The 17,556-nt window shown below is 45.7% G+C and overlaps 1 protein-coding gene across 2 annotated transcripts in view; it reads left to right on the top strand.

Annotated features, from left to right (window-relative positions):
* Nucleotides 1–17,104, top strand: part of DNTT (DNA nucleotidylexotransferase) — a gene marked incomplete at its 5' end in the record, with an annotated part of 32,953 nt that extends 15,849 nt beyond the window's left edge. The window contains 6 exons of one of the 2 annotated variants that reach the window (XM_079136057.1): nt 1,053–1,176; nt 4,915–5,047; nt 6,108–6,216; nt 10,557–10,802; nt 14,645–14,725; nt 16,882–17,104. In XM_079136057.1, the coding sequence (XP_078992183.1) occupies nt 1,053–1,176; nt 4,915–5,047; nt 6,108–6,216; nt 10,557–10,802; nt 14,645–14,725; nt 16,882–16,968 (780 nt within the window). In that variant the 3' untranslated portion in view covers nt 16,969–17,104. Of the gene's footprint in view, nt 1–1,052; nt 1,177–4,914; nt 5,048–6,107; nt 6,217–10,556; nt 10,803–14,641; nt 14,726–16,881 lie in introns of both variants that reach the window. The other variant, XM_079136056.1, reaches the window with a different exon arrangement.
* Nucleotides 17,105–17,556: the final 452 nt, after the last annotated feature.

Genomic DNA, 17,556 nt, shown 5'->3' with positions numbered 1-17,556 from the left:
TTTTCTCCCAGATCTGGAGTCTGAACGTTCTAAATCAAAGTACCAGTGTGGCTGGATTCTGTTCAGGGCTCTCTTTCTGGCTTATGTTTGGCTGCCTTCTTGCTGTGTCTTCTCACAGTTGAGAAAAAGAAGGTGAGCAAACTCTTTGGAATCTTAAAAGAGTATAAATGCCATCATGAAGGCCCAGCCTCATTACCTCATCTAAACTTAATTACCTCCCAAAGACCCATGTCCAAATACCATAATGCTGATGCTGGTATTAGGGGTTCAACATATGAATTTGAGTGGGAGTGGTGATTTTGTCCTTAGCAGATTTCTAGGAAGAAGATGCCTAAATAAGTATGGGTGTTCCAGCATATCAACATGCTATGGTGATATGCAAGTTACCTTTCCTTCCAAGAATCTCTCAATTGTGGCTAAAATTGTCATAGGACATAAAGACCAAGCAGATAGAACAAATCTGCTCTTGCAGAGCACAGCTGTGTCTTAAAAGCTCCTCTCTGCATCCTCACTACTCAGAAGCAGGGCTTACCTCTATTCTACCCTAGATTGCAGGTAGGCTGACTTCAGTCAGTTCCTTCTGTTCAGAAGTGTTACACAGGCATAAAATGTGGCCATGAGCAGGAGCCCAGGTCTGGAGTACAGATAGACCAGGGTTTAATCTGGGTTCTGCCACTTACCACCTGTGTGGTGAGGGAGAATTTATATAATCTCTTTGAACCTTCTTTCAAATGTGGGGTAGATCGGCAGAGCATCATTGCGTGTATGGGACTCTCAGCACAGGTGGGAACTCTGTAGGGATATCTTCTCACTCGCTGGCGGCACAGGTGATCTGTCTGATTATGTGTAAACTAGATCTGCCTCTCATTTCTCAGCTGGAACAAAAATGCCTCTAAAATATTACCATCGTCTACCTGGTTGGCATATTCCACAGACACTGGGTGGGACTTCTGCTTATACTGTTTCTCCATTGCCTGAGACCTAGAAAAGTACCACTTCATTGTCATAGTGATTATTTTAAAAACTAATGGCATGACTTTCCTCCCTTTTAGCTCTTCACTTCTGTTTTTGGAGTGGGATTGAAGACATCTGAGAAATGGTTCAGAATGGGTTTCAGAAGTCTGAGCAAAATAAGATCAGACAAAAGCCTAAAATTTACACACATGCAGAAAGCAGGTAATGGTCTCTCTCTTCTAAACCTCAGGGTTCTCTGGGATAGTCAGGTTTGGTAGAGATTGTAGCCAGTTGTGCTTTGATCTCAATGCAGGTGAGCTGGAACATTTTTTTGGCATCTGTTGATGTTTGAATCCAAATCTTGGCTCCAGCACTTTCCAACTGCATGATCTTGAACAAGTTAGTTAAAACTTTCAGGCCTTGGTTGCCTCATTGATGAAAGGGAGACAAGATTGACAGTTCACAGGGGAGTACATCAGAGAAGGCAGGCAAAGACCTGAGCTGTATGCTGGCACTGAGTAGAGGAGCTTTCCTGTGCTGCTGTGATTCCTTCATTCAGATGTCAAACCAGGGTGCCTGACCACTGGTTCTCAGGGACTCCCTTGACATTCAGGTCCTGGCTCTTCCCGTGGGTAAGAGACATGGGTGTGGGGTTAAGGACAGAGGATGTCGACAAGCAGGACTGGAGAGGGAAACTAGTCATCGTCACAGTTGTGGCTCACAACTGTGGATCTGCCTTACAAACTGAAAAACACCAGGAAAACAGAAGGCAAATGGCGGAAACTCAGACATGGGGTTGATCTTCCCAACCAGGACCCTATACACTGAGAAGACGGGTGTGGAGGCATGAACTCTGCGACCATTACCTTCAAGCCTGGCAGGGCCTCCCAGGGCTCAAGGTGGTTTGCCCACTTCCATTTATGGAGGGTTCCAGTGAATTTTTCAAAAATGAAGAAATGTTGATACAGAGTCAAAAATGTGTGCTTTAAATTTATATTTTTAACATGAAATACAACATAGAAGTACAATAGAATTTTAATAGAAATATTTGTGGTTCTAAAGTAGTCACAGTCCCCAGCACTATGGCTACTAGAGTTACAGAGAGATGATGTCATCAAAATTTTACTGATATGAATGTAAGGGACTCTTCTACCAGAGGATATCAAGGAACAAAAGGAAAGCAAACAGGTACCTTCTGTTTAAGTAATGACAACAAAGAATAAAACCACAAACAAAGGTAGAAGAATTCTGCAAACCAAGTCTTGGTGGGTCCCCAAAAGACCCCCACTCATCTTTTGTGGACTTGTTAATCCCTGAAAGATTACTAACAAGCTTTATACAACATCACACAGGAAATAAGAGAATCTAAGGAAAAAAGACCCAGTCCTTATATTCTGGGCTACAGAAAATACACATTTAAAAGGTATGATTATATCAGTATAGAGATGTCATTAAAAAAATTTATATAAATATTAAACAAAAGTGGCAAGTTAATGGTTTGGAATGACGGTAAGAACCCTCAATGCTTAGAATCACTTGGTTGGAACCCCTGTCAAAGGGCATTAAGTGCTCTTAAGATCTAAGGAGGCTCCAATTTCCTAAGTTTGTGATCTGGATTTTTCTTCTTCCCTTTGGGCTCTTCCAACATAGTGCATGAAGTAGCTATTTATTTAATCAGTCAGTGTTTGCCTCCTGTCCCCGCTGTTTAATGCTATTAGTTCTATGTAGAAATCAGGGAATACCCTCTCATCATATTTACTAGAAAAACAAAAACTTGGTTATATGCATTTCTTTTTTCTTTTTTCTTTTTCTTTTTTTTTTTTTTTTTTGTGGTGCTGGGGAGCAAACCCAGGGCCTTGTACAAGCACTCTACCAACTGAGCTATCTCCCCAGCCCTGGTTATATGCATTTCTTGGAGCAGCACTCCAGCGCATGGAATTGTCAGTGGGAATTGCTTAGGGTTCTGCAAAGGGTAAGCTAACACACATTTAAAGTGTGACAAGTGGGCCAGGTGGAGAACCTGGTTCCCTTTAACGTATAATTGTGCCTGATTGCAGTTCTCTGGGACTAGAGTATTCACCTGCTCAGAAGTCTGTTCCTGAAATATGGAAGCACATACATAACATTATGCGATGTGATGAGTTTCTTGCCATACCAAAAAGGAAACCCAATTAAATTGTTTCCATGTATGTCACCCAGTTCTCATAGTACCTCCTGTTCATTCTTGATAACTGCAGGCTCTTGAAATCATTGCTAATCATAATTTTGTTTCACATACAATAAGCACGGGAGTGTTGTGGTTACCAACTGATTTGTACTTTGTATATCAGTCATGATGGCACTTTCTAAATGAGAGCCAAATGCAGTATTGTTTTTTAGATCACACTCCCCACCCTCACAAAAAGCACCATGTTACCATAAAAAGGTGGCTTTATAAAATAAAAGGAGAAAAAGTATCAATTGTGATACCAAGAAAGTACTCCCATAAGCTAAGTAGCCCCATAAGTGTGACATTGGACACAGTTTATAGGGACATTAGTATAAGCATCATCTCTTCTTGATCTCACCAACACATTTCTGCAAGTGTTCTGTGTCAGTCCATTTTTTAATTGACCTGAAATGAACAATGTAGATGAGGAAAAGGCTATTTGGGGCTCACAGTTTCAGAGGTCTCAGTCTATAGATGACTGACTCTATCCCTCTGGGCCTAAGGTGAGGCAACCATCATGGTGGAAGTGTGCAGCAGAGGAAAGTAGCTCAAGAGATGGCAATAAAGAGGCAGGGACAAGTTGTAAACTCCAAAGGCACACCCCCAGTGACCCATCTCCTCCAGCCACTACCCACTTGCCTACAATTACCACCCAGTTAATCCATATCAATGGACTAATTCATTGATTAGGTTACAACTTACAATCCAACCATTCCACCTCCAAAGAATTCTTGTATTGTCTCACATGTAAGCTTCTGGGGAAAACCTCATATCTAAATCATAACATGCCCCATATAGAGATAATACGGAAGTTTGAGAACTTTGTGAACAGGATGTTCAAGTCAAATGACCTCGCTGCTACCTCCCTCTCTTGATCTTGGGGTGAGAAACAAGGACCAACAGATTTGCTTTACATCCTTCCTGAGTGTCAGTGGTGGATGATCCTGCAAGGAAGTAGACCTAAGTTTGTCAAAAGAAAGAACAGCCCAAGCAGAGTTTACAGACAGGAAATGGGCTGCCTCTGGAGGTATCAGTGCCCCTGTTATTAGAGAGATGCAGCAGAATTTGGAAGGCCCTCTCTTGGGAACCCTGCAAAGAAGAGCATTCCCTCGCACGGGATTACATAATTAGATGTCACTCAGGCTCAGTGAGTCTTCCCTGCAATATACTTCCTCCCAATCCTTAGAGATAAGCCTCCCTGTCTGCCTGCCTCCCTCCCTCCACGCTGCTCTGGGAAAAGCCCAGTCATTAGCTCTTCATCCTGACACTGTCTGAGCTTTCATTTGTTCATGGTGGCAGGCAAAGAAGTGGCGATCCAAACTCCTCAGACACTTTCCACCTTGCCTCAGACGCAAGTCTACCCTCTTGCAATTCTTGACTTTCACTTTTTAATCCAATACCTTCCATCCTACATCTTACCATCCCAAATCCTCATGCATTACCATTTTTATTGATCAAGAAGGCTGGATCTTCACTAGAATCTCTGACTGGAATGGTCTGGATTTCCAAGGGATATAAAATGTCTCCTTCTAGTAAGGAGATTGTAAGTCTCAGTCAGACACCAAAGAGCCATTGCTATCAAGGACAATCCACAACCAAGTGAACTGTGGGGCTTATTCTGTCACCATGGAAACAGAATTGAGGGGATGCCTGTGGCGATGAAGCACCCCTGGGGGCAGAATCCCCTCCACAGAGGTAGGTTTTTTGTAAGTACCTCACTCTCTCCTTTGACCTGTCAAATGACCTCTCAGGATTCCTCTATTATGAAGACCTCGTCAGCTGTGTGACCAGGGCAGAAGCAGAGGCAGTCAGTCTGCTGGTTAAAGAGGCTGTCTGGGCATTTCTTCCAGATGCTTTTGTCACCATGACAGGAGGATTCCGAAGGTAACCCACGCTCTGCTTTGCTTCTCCTGCTCTAGTACCTTCAGTGGCTCCCCATCACATACAGGCTTCCAAAACAGCACAAAACACCTTTTGTGACCTGGTGCTGGCTTCTCTCTGCAGCTTGTGTCCTGCCCTGGCATTTCATTGCAGCAGCCCCAAAGGGCTTAAAATTTCCTGCACATACAGAGCTGTTGTTTGCCTCTGAGACTTCACTCAGTGGGAATTTTCTCCCTCAACTGCCATTCTTCAAATTGTCACCCGGCTGACTTTTCAGCCTCTAAGACTCAATTCAGACATTACCTCCTCCAGAAGGCTGTCTTCATCCCTTCTTCTCCAGGCTGGGCTAGGGACCTCTCTTCAGTGCTCTCTGGACACCGTCCAAGCACTTAGTGCACACATTTTCAGTAATCCAGCCCAGTGTTTATTCCCCACTAAGCTGTTAGAACTTAGTTCTCATGAGACCAGTGTGTGATGCCCAGCACAAAGTAGGTCCTCAAGAAACCTTGTTTGGGTCACAGATGAATGAGTGAATGGATTCTTCTCAGAGGTGTGTGCAGGGGTGGGATATTGAGGCACCATTTCAATAAAGGATTCTTCCCTCCAAAGCCCCCCTCCACCTCTCCCTCTGCTCTTTTTACCTGGTGGCTATTGGCTGTTCTGACAAACCAAGTTTGGGACAAAGGAAAAAGTGAGAAAAAAAACAACCTAAGAAAAATCCCCTTATGTCTTAATTCTAAGAGAGCTACCTTGTAGTGTATGAATGCAGTTCTTAGGTTTGCCTGTTGTCATGGCATGTGTGTGTGTGTGTCTGTGTTTTACAGGTATGAGTGAACATGTAGAAGGAATGATATTCTTTGTTACTTTTTGCCCCCCCATCATCCTACATGTACTATATATGGCTTTTCTTCTGTGTCATAAATTTATTTTGCAAGAACTAGAGGCAAAAGCATTTTGTGTCACAATCCTTGGCCTCAGAGCATAGAAACAAAGGTAGTTTTTTTTAAAAACTGAGGGCTAAAAATCTAATTGGTTTCCATTTCATACCACTTTTAAAAATTAGGGGTAAGAAGATTGGGCACGATGTAGATTTTTTAATTACCAGCCCGGAAGCAACAGAGGAAGAAGAAGAACAACTGTTGCATAAAGTGACAAACTTATGGCAAAAGAAGGTAAGAAGAGATACTAAAAATACATGACTACCTACTCAAGCATTATATTAACATGTTGAATTTTATATATTATTTACCTCATAATTGTGTGATGACCAATAATCAATTCTCGATTATTAGTAAGACATTATCACAAAGCCATGTAACCTACAATGAGATTTATCTGTTGTGTGTCCTTAGAGTCCCTGTTATGAATATGTACCTTGTTTATTTACACTTACCCTATCACCAGAGGGGCCTCTGAAGCCACGTATGTGTGATTGACAGGCAGAGGCCATAGAACACCCAAACATAATGGGAAAGCCTGGGAAATGCTGAGAAAGTCTCAAGCTAGGAAAGCAGCAGGACCACTCAGACCAGGATCAAATTGGGTGTCGCTGCGTCTTGAATTCCCGCCTGGACTTTGTGCTGGATGGGAAGGAGGAAATGAAGGAGGGCAAGCTGGGTTCAGCAGAGGTCATGGCTCAGAGCCCTCACCCACTGACAAAACCAGATCCTGACAGGCTGGCCCAGGCCCAGCAGAGGAAGCCAACCTGCACTGACGCTGAGGCCCTGGCTCTTGTCCCCCTCTAGTGAGAGCCCCGTGTTCCAGAGAGACCACAGGGCTCCACCCTGCAAAGCAAGTAAGCCGAGGAGGCTGGACTGGTGTTCCTCTGGTGCTGCTTTATCCTTTCTCCGTGGATCGTACTTGTGAGGTGTGGACCCAGCTCTCTGATAGGCCAGAGAGAGGAGATTAGATAAAGTGAAAATTAGAGCTAGGAACACACATCCTCAGCGACATGGACACTAGACGTGAAGAACCAACTGAGGAACCACAGCCAAGTGCACTGTGAGCCTCTCCCGGCATCCCTCTCAGAATAATGGACCCAGGGTAACCAGGGTCCCTGAGGGGGGACACAATAGGCCCCATTAGGGGACAGCAGGACAAGGAAGAGTCAGCTATCCTGACCATTCCTCTGCATGGGTAGGAAAGAGGAAAGTTTCTCCTTGACAGATGAAGGAGCACGGAGCTGGACCCTGCAGGCTGAGGTCTGGCGGCTGCTTGGTTGCCCACCTGGGCCCTTGCAAAGGGGGACCCATTGTCCTGTTTATGGACACTCCTCATGCTGAGACTACCCAGACTGGGATGGGAGGGGAGGTGGCAGCGGGAGCCCTCTTGCCGTTGGTCCTTCCTGGGTGTCAAGGCTGTCATACTGCCCTCCCCAAGCCGAGGTGGGCGTTTTACATGCAGGCCCTGCGATGGCGACTGATGCTTAGCGTAGGAGACTGGGGACTTTAGAAGGCTGGGGACTTTAGAAGCACTGGGGACTTTTAGAAGCCAGTAAACAGCCGTTTACTGGCTGTTCAACCTGGAATGATTCCCTAATCTTTCACATTCCCCTTTGCTCGTCTCTAAAGCAGGTATGACACGCCTCTGTCCTCGCTAACACGGGACTGAGAGAGCCGCATAAGGCATGGGCACGGTGCCCGAGAAAGCGCCAGGGCTAACAAATGTGGCCGCTGCCACAATCTCTCATGCTTACTGGACTCTGCCTGAGAGCCTGGCGCTGGGGCAGATGAGGGGACACAGGAGGAACCGGTGCAGCCCCCTCTCCTTCACTCACTAACAGCTTGACAGCAGGGAAAGGGGCGGAGCAGTTCTGACCACACCCCTGCAGCTCCACGCCTGCGCCCCAGTTCTCCATATTTAACTTCCGCCTCTGCTTCACAGTCCTGTCCTTCTCTTCTTCCCCAAACCATAGCCTAGCAGGCACGCGTGCACATACTCACACACAGTGAACAAGGCTGACCAGGTGTTTAAAACCCCTGCGGAGCATGAACAGCCAAGGGTATCAGGGGAGCCCCCTCAGATGACTCTAAAAGTTGCCCTGGCAGAACATCCCTTAGTGGGAGGTGAGAAATGGGGAGGTAAGGAGCTTGGCAGTCTTGACCTTTGGGGAGGGGTCGCCTGCCGAAGACTTGATTTGCCTGAATTCTAAGATTGGCCATGGATAGTTCACCCCAGGGAAAGGACACCAGCCAACTCTGGCTAGGGTTCACACCTGGTGAGCAGGACCTTGGGTACAGCCCCCCTAACTCTTCCCTGCCACCACATCTCCAGCTTGTGGCACTGCCGGGAGATCCAGTTCACCAGGAAATAAAAGAATAGAAGTGGACCCTCCATAACCTCAGCTTCTGCATCCAGGATCCAACCAACCTTGGTAGGAAATATTAAGAGAAAAACTGCATCTGTGCTGAACACATGCAGAGTTTTTTTCATGTCATGAATCCCTGTGACAGCTATTCACATAGCATTCATATAGGTCCTATAAGTAATCTAGAGCTGATTTACAGGGAGGATGTGCACAGGTGATGTGCAAATTCCACACCAGTCTATAGAAGGATCTCATCTGTGGACTGTGATATCAGAGGGGTCTTAGAAGCAATCTGGAGAACACTGTTTTCACTTTGAGAAATGGACTTGACTTTCAATAGGGGATGCTGATTCTGCTGAGGAGCTGGAGGAGATTGAAAGCAACAGGTGGGAAGGCACACTGGCTGGAGGACCTCAAGCTCAGCTGATCCTGTCCCACCTTCTCTAGCTCTCTCCTTATCCTGAGTTCTGGTTGCTCTGTCCCCTGGGGACAGCGGGGAAGGAGCAGGGGAATGCCTCCTTCCTAGTCAGGACTCTGTTTCCAGTGGAAAAAGAAGAACATGCTGGCGTGGCCTGTGGGTGTTGATGGGGAAGCCAGAGTCCAACCCTTGAAAGGAATTTTCACAGGAGAGAAGTCATGGGGGAGAGGAGAAATGGGGAGCAAGGCAGGGAACTAAGAAAACAGAGATAGCCAAATTCCAGAAGGAAAAGGAAAACTGAAGTCCATATCAGGGTTGCATACATGTTGACAACCACACAGGCAGACAGAACCCAATATGCAGAGGGGGCGTCTCATTGGGGGGGGGGGGACAATCCTGTAAGCCTTGCAAAACTCAAGACAACTCAACCAAGGATGGCTGCTTGTGACCAGCGAAGTGTCACCACTGTGGCAAGAGCAACAGCACCTTCAGGAAGCCAGCATTGCAGATGTTTTTTGAAAGGAAGGTAGATGTTATTACAAATTTGACTTCAATGTGAGACTTCTTAATGTTTTAATAACTTGCTCTTCAAATTTACATATTGAAATGTACATGAAAGTCAGCTATAATGTACCTGTTTTGGCAAATTTCATTAAAAAGCATTTTAATGGACTGGTGGTCGGAGGTCACTTAGGGCAGCATTCATTCTCCCGCCCAGAGGTTCCTTCCAACAGCGGAGCTCCCTCCTCAACCCTCCCAGGGCCTTTGTTCCTGCTAAGCTGCCCTTTCCTGAGATGGCAAAGGAAAAACTCTCCTCTAAATGGAAACAGTGGCTCTTGGGGTTCTGCAGAAGAAATGGAAAGTGTGTCCCAAAACAATAATAAACGGAACCAGCAATGCTCAGAGTGGGGTCCCAGGACCAGCAACATCAGCATCATCTGAAGACTGGGTAGAAGTGCAACTTCTTGGGTCGCTGTGAGAACAGGCCCTGCAAGCTGTGCTTTCTCAAACCTTTCAAATGCTTTTGATGATAAAATTAGAGATCAGAACTTAAAGCTACAAATCCCAGGCACCAACAGCTATGATTATGTTATTTGGGGGTTATTTGCTCCTTCAGTTGACACTTGGCTTTAGCAGTTAACTGCCACTCTCTGCCTCTCTCTTCCCCTCCTCCGTCCTGTGTGTGAAGAACTCCCAGGGAACAGATGGCAACTTGCTTGGCCATGTCTCAGAATCACTTGTTCGCTTTCTGAGTAGGCACCTTCAGATGAAATATCTACCTCTACCCTACTTGCTCCAAGGCAGGCAAGAGAAAAAGCAGCCCCAGTGCTGCTGGAAATAGCAAGTCACCCTGCCCCAAAGTGGAGCTGAGCCTCCAGCTGCAAACTTTGATCTACTTAAACCTGGTCCTCAGTATAGCATGGGGACACTATGTCAAAGCCACCCACCTGAAAGCAGTGTGACTTTGTTTTAATGGTTGGTTTGTTCTCAAAGGAGTAAGGGGAGTCTCAGCATTCTGAGAGTCAGAAGTAGGGAGCAAATTCTCTCAAGGTTTTGCTGTTAAGTGGCTTTGGCTCAACCTTTCTGGTGGCTAAGTTCTTTTTCTACAGAGGGAGGATAAGACACTCACTCGCTCAGCTTCCTCTCCTACTGTGCCAGGTGGGCTCTGGATGGAGGACAAAAATGCATCTGCCTCCATTCAGCCCCAGAAAGGTTTTGTTAAGAGCCTGCCATAAAATCACAGACTCCACTGGCGACCTTCCTGGTATCCTGCTGTTTCTTTTCAGGGGTTACTTCTGTACTGTGACCTTGTGGAGTCAACATTTGAAAAGCTCAAGATACCTAGCAGGAAGGTGGATGCACTAGATCATTTTCAAAAATGCTTTCTGATTCTAAAATTGGACCATCAGAGAGTGGACAGTGACAAGGCCAGCCAGCAGGACGGGAAGACCTGGAAGGCCATCCGTGTGGACTTGGTCATGTGCCCCTACGAGCGCCGTGCCTTCGCCCTGCTGGGATGGACCGGCTCCCGGGTAAGTGCTACATGGACCCACGGGATGGCTTCCCATAACATGTTGGCCTGGTGTCCTGGGGCCCAGGGGAGAGATGACGGCAGGAGGATGGGGTGCCATTGTGGTGCTGGGTTCAGAAACCTCTAAATCAGGCAGTCTACCCACACACAGTCATGTCAGGTGCAGCTAGAACAGCTATTCCTGATGTGTGGTCCCAAGAGCAGCAGCAGCAGCCGCCTCACCTGGGAACAGGTTAGACTTGTAAACCCTCCACCCCATGTAGACTTACTGACTCAAACTCTGGGGCTAGAGTTTGAAAAGCACCCCTCCCCCAACTGATTCTGAGAGAACTCAGGGGTGAGACCAAGGAAGCAGAGAAACTAGCAGGCTCACCCCAGATCTGGTGACAAGCCCCCGCTCTGCCTCCTACCAGCCGGGAGATCTTGCACTCAGTTTTCCCAGGGGGAAAATGAGGACCGTGGCCTCGGCTACCTCAAGGTTGCAGAGATTTGGAGACGATGCTCTCAAAGCCCATCAGTGCCAGGTGCATGGCCAGTACTGACTAAATGGCGTTCGACCCCCATCATTTCACGCTCACAGGAGAGGGAACCAGGGGCTGAGTCCCTGTGGCGTGTGCTCCACCTTCCAGCCAAGCTCTCCACACTTCCACCAGTTTTCCAAAGTAGCCAGTTGTTGCCTTGAATGAAATGTATCCTTGGAGGGTTTTATACTAATGAACTGCACAACAAAAATGAATTGTTTTTGACTTTGAATTAAATGCCAAGTGTCTTTGCTTTGGGCTGGAATTACCTCAGCACAGGGTCTTAGCCCTGGGATTTCTTATCTGAATCAAAAAATGTCAACTGGCAATGAAATGCATCTTTTATTCATAAAAGAATGAAAAACAATGAAAGACACATCCTAAATGTAATTTCTTCAATAGACGTAAATCTTTGGGAACACAGAGACTATTGAGAAAGGGGACGGTGCCAAAAGGAAATCTTCACAAGATCACACAAGGTCATGCCAACTGGGATTCACGAGCTGACACCGCTGCCCTTTACCCAGTTTGTTTTTAATACAAAATGTTTTCAGCACATTCTGGTCACTTTTCTCAGAGTTCTCAGAAATTACGGCTACTGGTTCTACAAGACACCAGCAGAACATCAAACTCATCCAGTTTAGCAGGGTGACTACTCGAGTTATTAAACCTCTCGAAATTCCCGTTGCCCATCTGTCCTGGGGTAACAATGATGCCCACCTCATAGTGCTGCACCACCTGGGTTAAATGAGATGCTGTCTGAGTTTAAAAGTACCCAGGGCTCAACACACTTAAAGCTGAGCTACTTTTGTGATTGTCTTATAATCTTTATATCACATAAGTGACACACTTTTGGTGGGTTTTGCTGGCCTCTACTGGCTCTAGTCTGGTGCTCTGTCCCCCAGGAGATAAATGTGGGTGGGCAACTAGGATTGGTCTAGTCCAAAATTCCTGGTCCACTCTAATATCACCTCAGCCCAGGGATAGTAACTACCACAAAGCTTCCACATGATCTTGGGGCCCAAGGACTTCCTGAGGAGGGTCCATCTGCAGGAACGCGTGAAACTGACGTTTTCTGAAGCCACCCAGGTATGGTATGCTCTCTGGACTGTGCAGAAAGTTCATTAGTTAAAAATCAAGAGAAACTTGGTTTCTCCTGAATCACATTTCTTCCAAGCAGGTTAGCATCACTTTATTTCCTGGTGTTTTAGTTGGGGTTCTTGTTGCTGTGACCACAAGACCTGACAAGAACAACATAGAGGAAGAGAAACTGATTTGGGGCTCATGGTTTCAGAGGTCTCAGTCCATAGACTCCATAGTTCTGGGCCCCAGGTGAGGCAAAACATCGTGGTGGGAGGCAATGGCGGAGGAAAGCTGCCCAAGACGTGGGCACCAGGAAGCAGAGAGAGGACTCCACTCACCAGGGAGGAAATGTGAGCACCAAAGACACACGCCCAGTGACCCACCCCATCTAGCCACCCACCTTGCCTACAGTTTGCACCACTTGATCCTTTCAGGTGGATTCATCACTGATCAGGTTAAGGCTCTCATAACCCCTTTATTCGCCTCTAAGCTTTCTTAACACGATCTCACACACAAGGTTTTGGTGGACACCTCATATCTAAACCAAAACAGCCGGAATTTCTTCAAAAGTATTGTTCATGTATATTTATGTCAAATGTTGGGAGGAGACACACTAGTCTCTGGAAACACACAAATGATTATGGCCAGGTACCTACTTTAAAAAGCATCTCTTCCTAAAGTGACCTTACTTCCATTGGCCCTAAAATTATCATAATAAACCTGAATATCTACAAAGAGTACACATAACTGTGCTGTCTAAAGTGTCACAGGGCACAACTTGCCCATGTGTATGCAGTGACTATGAAACAGCCCAAAGTCTAAAGTCTTTCGGGAGCAATGATACAGGCAGCCTGTGCTACTACTGCTTCTGCCCATGTCTGCCTGTGGTTATCTGAAACATAAGATCCTTGCCCTACCTGTTTCACAGCACTTACTTTTTAATGTATCCCATAATTAATGAATTTCTTCTGCTATTGTAAATTATCTATGCCCCTTGCTAGAATCTAAGTTCTGCCAGGGGAGATGTCTTTCTTTTGTTCACTGTTCATATTCCAAGCACCCAGAACACAGCTGGCACTCAGCAAATATTTGTCGAGTAATTTCATTACCTTCCAAATGACAGACACAGTGCAATTCCTAATGGGGCGTGGAAACTGCTCCTCAGCTCTTGCAGAGGAGCCCAGAGAAACATCTCTCACCCAAACTGCAGAGCTGGGGATCTGGGCACAGCCCCTCACTGGCTCCACTTGCCCCAGCCTCACCTCCTCCTCCAGCCTCCCCAGCTGCCACCAGTTACCAGTCACACGGTGGGGTGTGAGCAGCTGGGGGAGGAAGGAGAGCGGCCAGGGCTGGGAAGGGGGAGGCGGTGGGCCAAGCACCACTCCTGAACCTCCACAGACCTGTCACTACGGTACCAGGTTCTGCTTCTCCCCAATTCCTCCACAAGACTGACTCCATCTCCAGCAGGTTGTGAAGGACTTCTGCTGGAGAGTGTCCCAGTTAGGGACGGTTAACTTCCCTGATAGGAAATCATCCGTTGCCACTAGAGGGCGCAATTACCCCAGGTGTTCTAAGGACAGAATTTCTAGCTCTGGGCTTCTCTCAGGAAAACCAGTCTCAAAAACCTTATTCATTATTCTCATTTCCAAAGCTTTCTTGTCCTCTTAGGCTTCAGGTTTTTCTCCCTGTAGCCTCAAAGCCCAACTCATGATCTTAAGAGATGCCATTTTGGAGCAAGTGACTTCACAGAATCTTAGTAGGAAAGAATGTTAAAGCCAGAGGGGAATTTATCATGTATATCCTCCATCCTTTGACCAACCAAGATTCAGAGAGGCTGGGCTACTTGCCAAGAGATACACAACCAGGTAGGGACAAAAATCCTGAAATCTGAGTCCCCTCACTCCTTGTCCTCTTTTCCAATAATGATATTTAAATTTTAAAATAAAATTATTTTATACCTGGCCCAGTATTTACTTCTACATGCCAGGCATTATTTGACTAGTGAACGGGGTCATGGACAAAAGACATCGGGTTCCTGTTCTCACCAAGCTTACAGTCCAGTGTGCTCATGGGAACACAGAGCTCTGCCATCAGCGTCTCCCTAGGAGAGAAATATCACTTTGAGAATGTTTAGTGGAGATGGATATTCCACGAGAGGGTCTCAGCTGTCTCTGAACAGAGAACACTGAAGACATTTTGGACTTGATGTTGATTCGTTCTCATTATCACTTTCTAGCAGTTTGAGAGAGACCTCCGTCGCTTTGCCACACACGAGCGGAAGATGGTGTTGGATAACCACGCTTTATATGACAAAACCAAGGTAGTGCTTCCTTCCCCAAATGGGCAACTTTGATCCTCATCCCTAAGACAGGTCCCCTGAGCACTTTCCCTGGACTGATTTTAGTGTCCAGGAATTCTTTCAGTTGCTATGAGTGTCCCACTCCCAGCTGATTACAGTGAAGTGCAGTGAGAAAGACCCCCTACAGGCTGACAGTCCCCACCTGGCCCAGAGTGCAACTCAGCGTCTTTGGGCTCAAAAAAGATAAGCTAAGGTAACGCCAGAGCAAGCAGAGCAGTGAACAGATTGAGTTTGCTGTGTCCTTGCTGTCTGTGTGAGTGACTTCAAAGAAAACCAGGGATCCCCCCAAATCCCAAACACCACTCAGAAAGCAGTAGCATTCTGAGTGGTTAAAGAGAGATCCTGCAAGGACAGCGAGAGTTGCCTGGAGATGGAGATGGGCAGTGAGCTAGGCTCACCAGCAGTGTGACTCCTGTGCCATGAACACTTGCCTTGCTGTGGTCACGATCCAATTCACACCTTAGGCAAATGGTATATTACTACGTGGCTTATGAAGCATCCAAGATTCAACTGTTATATCCATGAGCACCCAGGTCTGTTCTTCTTATAGTGGTCGAGCACATAAAACTAGGTTCTGGAGGGGAAGAAGATAAAATAACTGGAAGTAATGGTCCTTTCCCTCTAGGAGTTCACAGTCTACATGAGATGTATTTAGTTAGGGATGCCTTGGTTACAAGTATCAATAGGCAAAAGAAAGGGAACTAGGTTGCTTACTGCAGTGTCCAGGGGTAACACTGGCTACAGGTGCAGCTGTATCCAGGTGCTCAGGCAGACTTCTGCAGTGTTAGATTCATTCTCAGTCCTGCTTTTCCATTCTCCAACAGAGCAGAACCTCTGTCTTAATAGTATGAGCAATAATCCCAGCCGATACTGTAACTCTGATTGGCCAGACTTGGGTTGTGTGCTTCTCCCTGGAGGTGAGAGTAGCTCCACCTGACTTTCATGGACTGAGTGTAGAGGGAGGGATTTCTCAAAGAAATTCAAAATGCTGCTCACAGAGAAGGAGCTGTAGATGCTAGCGGGGAACCCCCAGAAGCTGAGCATGTGGGTGGAGGTAGATGGATATCATTTAGAAAGACTTACAAATTGATACATAATAAATAATTTAAGCAAACAGGTGCATTCTATGTGCCCAGGAGTGTGCTATTTACAAGAAGATATGTGGAGGAGGAGGGTGGTGCTCTGTCTTAAGGGGATCCCAGGGTGGGAGCGGGTGTAGAGACTAGAGAACCCAACACTTAGTAAAGTGTCCTAAAACTACTAGCAGCACATTAGAATCATCCAGAACTTTTAAATAGATAGATGACAGGGCCTCTCTTAAAGCTTCAATTTCCTTGGACAGGATGTGGTTCAAACTTCAATTAAAAAAAAAAAAAAAAAAAAACAACTCCATCTGGTGGTTCTAATGAACAGCTGTTAAGAACTAGTAATGCCTTTTGCTTAATATGGAAAGATGTCATGAATTTATCTTAATTCACTTAGTATCATTGTTTAAGTCAGCTTTTTTGCTGCTGTGACTGAAAAATCTGACAAGAACAATTAGGGGAAGAAAAATTTATTTGGGGGCTCACAGTTTCAGAGGTCTCAGTCCATAGACAGCAGGTTCCATTCCTGAGGGCTCAAGGTGAAGCAGGACATCATGGTGAAAGAGTGCGGTGGAGGGAAACAGCTCACATGGTGATCAGGAAGCAGAGAGGTCTCCACTTGCCAGATACACATATATACCCAAAGCCACGCCCCCAATTCCCACCTCCTCCAGCCACACCCTACCACTTCCGTTACCAGTCAGTTAATCCCTATCAGGGGATGAATTCACTGATTGGGTTAAGACTCTCACAATCCAATCATTTCTCCTCTGAACCTTGTTGCATTGTCTCACAGGTGAGCATTTGAGGGACCCCTCACATCCAAACCATAACAATCATATTCTTTGAAAGAAAAATGTAAAATTTACAGAAACTAGTTACAATAACCTTTTATACTCAGCAGCAAAACTTTCTGATTTTGTAATAATTAATGCTAACAAAGATAGTTTTACAAGTCACATTTTCACTGTGTTTGCACTGAGATGCTTAAGAAAAATAACTGAATGCACATATTTCTTGTTATGTTTTCAGAGGATATTTCTCAAAGCAGAAAGTGAAGAAGAAATATTTGCACATCTGGGATTGGATTACATTGAACCATGGGAAAGAAATGCCTAGGAAAAAGTTGTCTGTCAGTTCCTTGGCCCATTTACTGATTGGGTTCTTTGTATTTTTGGTGTAAAGTTTTTCTTTTAAGTTCTTCATGAATTTTGGAGATTAGTGCTCTATCTGAAGTGTGTGTGAAAAAGATTTTCTCCCACTCTGTAGGCTCTCTTTTCACACTATTGATTGTATCCTTTGCTGAGTAAAAGCTTTTTAGTTTGAATCCATCCCATTTATTGATTCTTGCTCTGATTTCTTGTGCTTTGGGAGTCTTGTTAAGGAAGTCTGATCTTAAGCCAACATTAGATTGTGGAACCAACCTAGATGCCCTTCAGCAGATGAATGGATAAAGAAACTCTGATACATACACACACACACACACACACACACACACACACACACACACACACACAATGAAATATTATTCAGTCATAAGGAAGAATAATATTATGGAATTTGCAGGTAAATGGATGGAATTGGAGAATGGCATGCTAAGTGAAATAAGCCAATCCCAAAAAACCAAAGGCCGACTATTTCCCCTGATAAGTGGATGATGATATATAATGGGGGTGGAGCAGGGGGTGAGAAAAGAATGGAGGATCT

This window comes from Sciurus vulgaris (assembly GCF_902686455.1).
Source record: "Sciurus vulgaris genome assembly, chromosome: 4".
NCBI lineage: Eukaryota > Metazoa > Chordata > Mammalia > Rodentia > Sciuridae > Sciurus > Sciurus vulgaris.
This window is presented reverse-complemented; position numbering and strand designations above follow the sequence as displayed.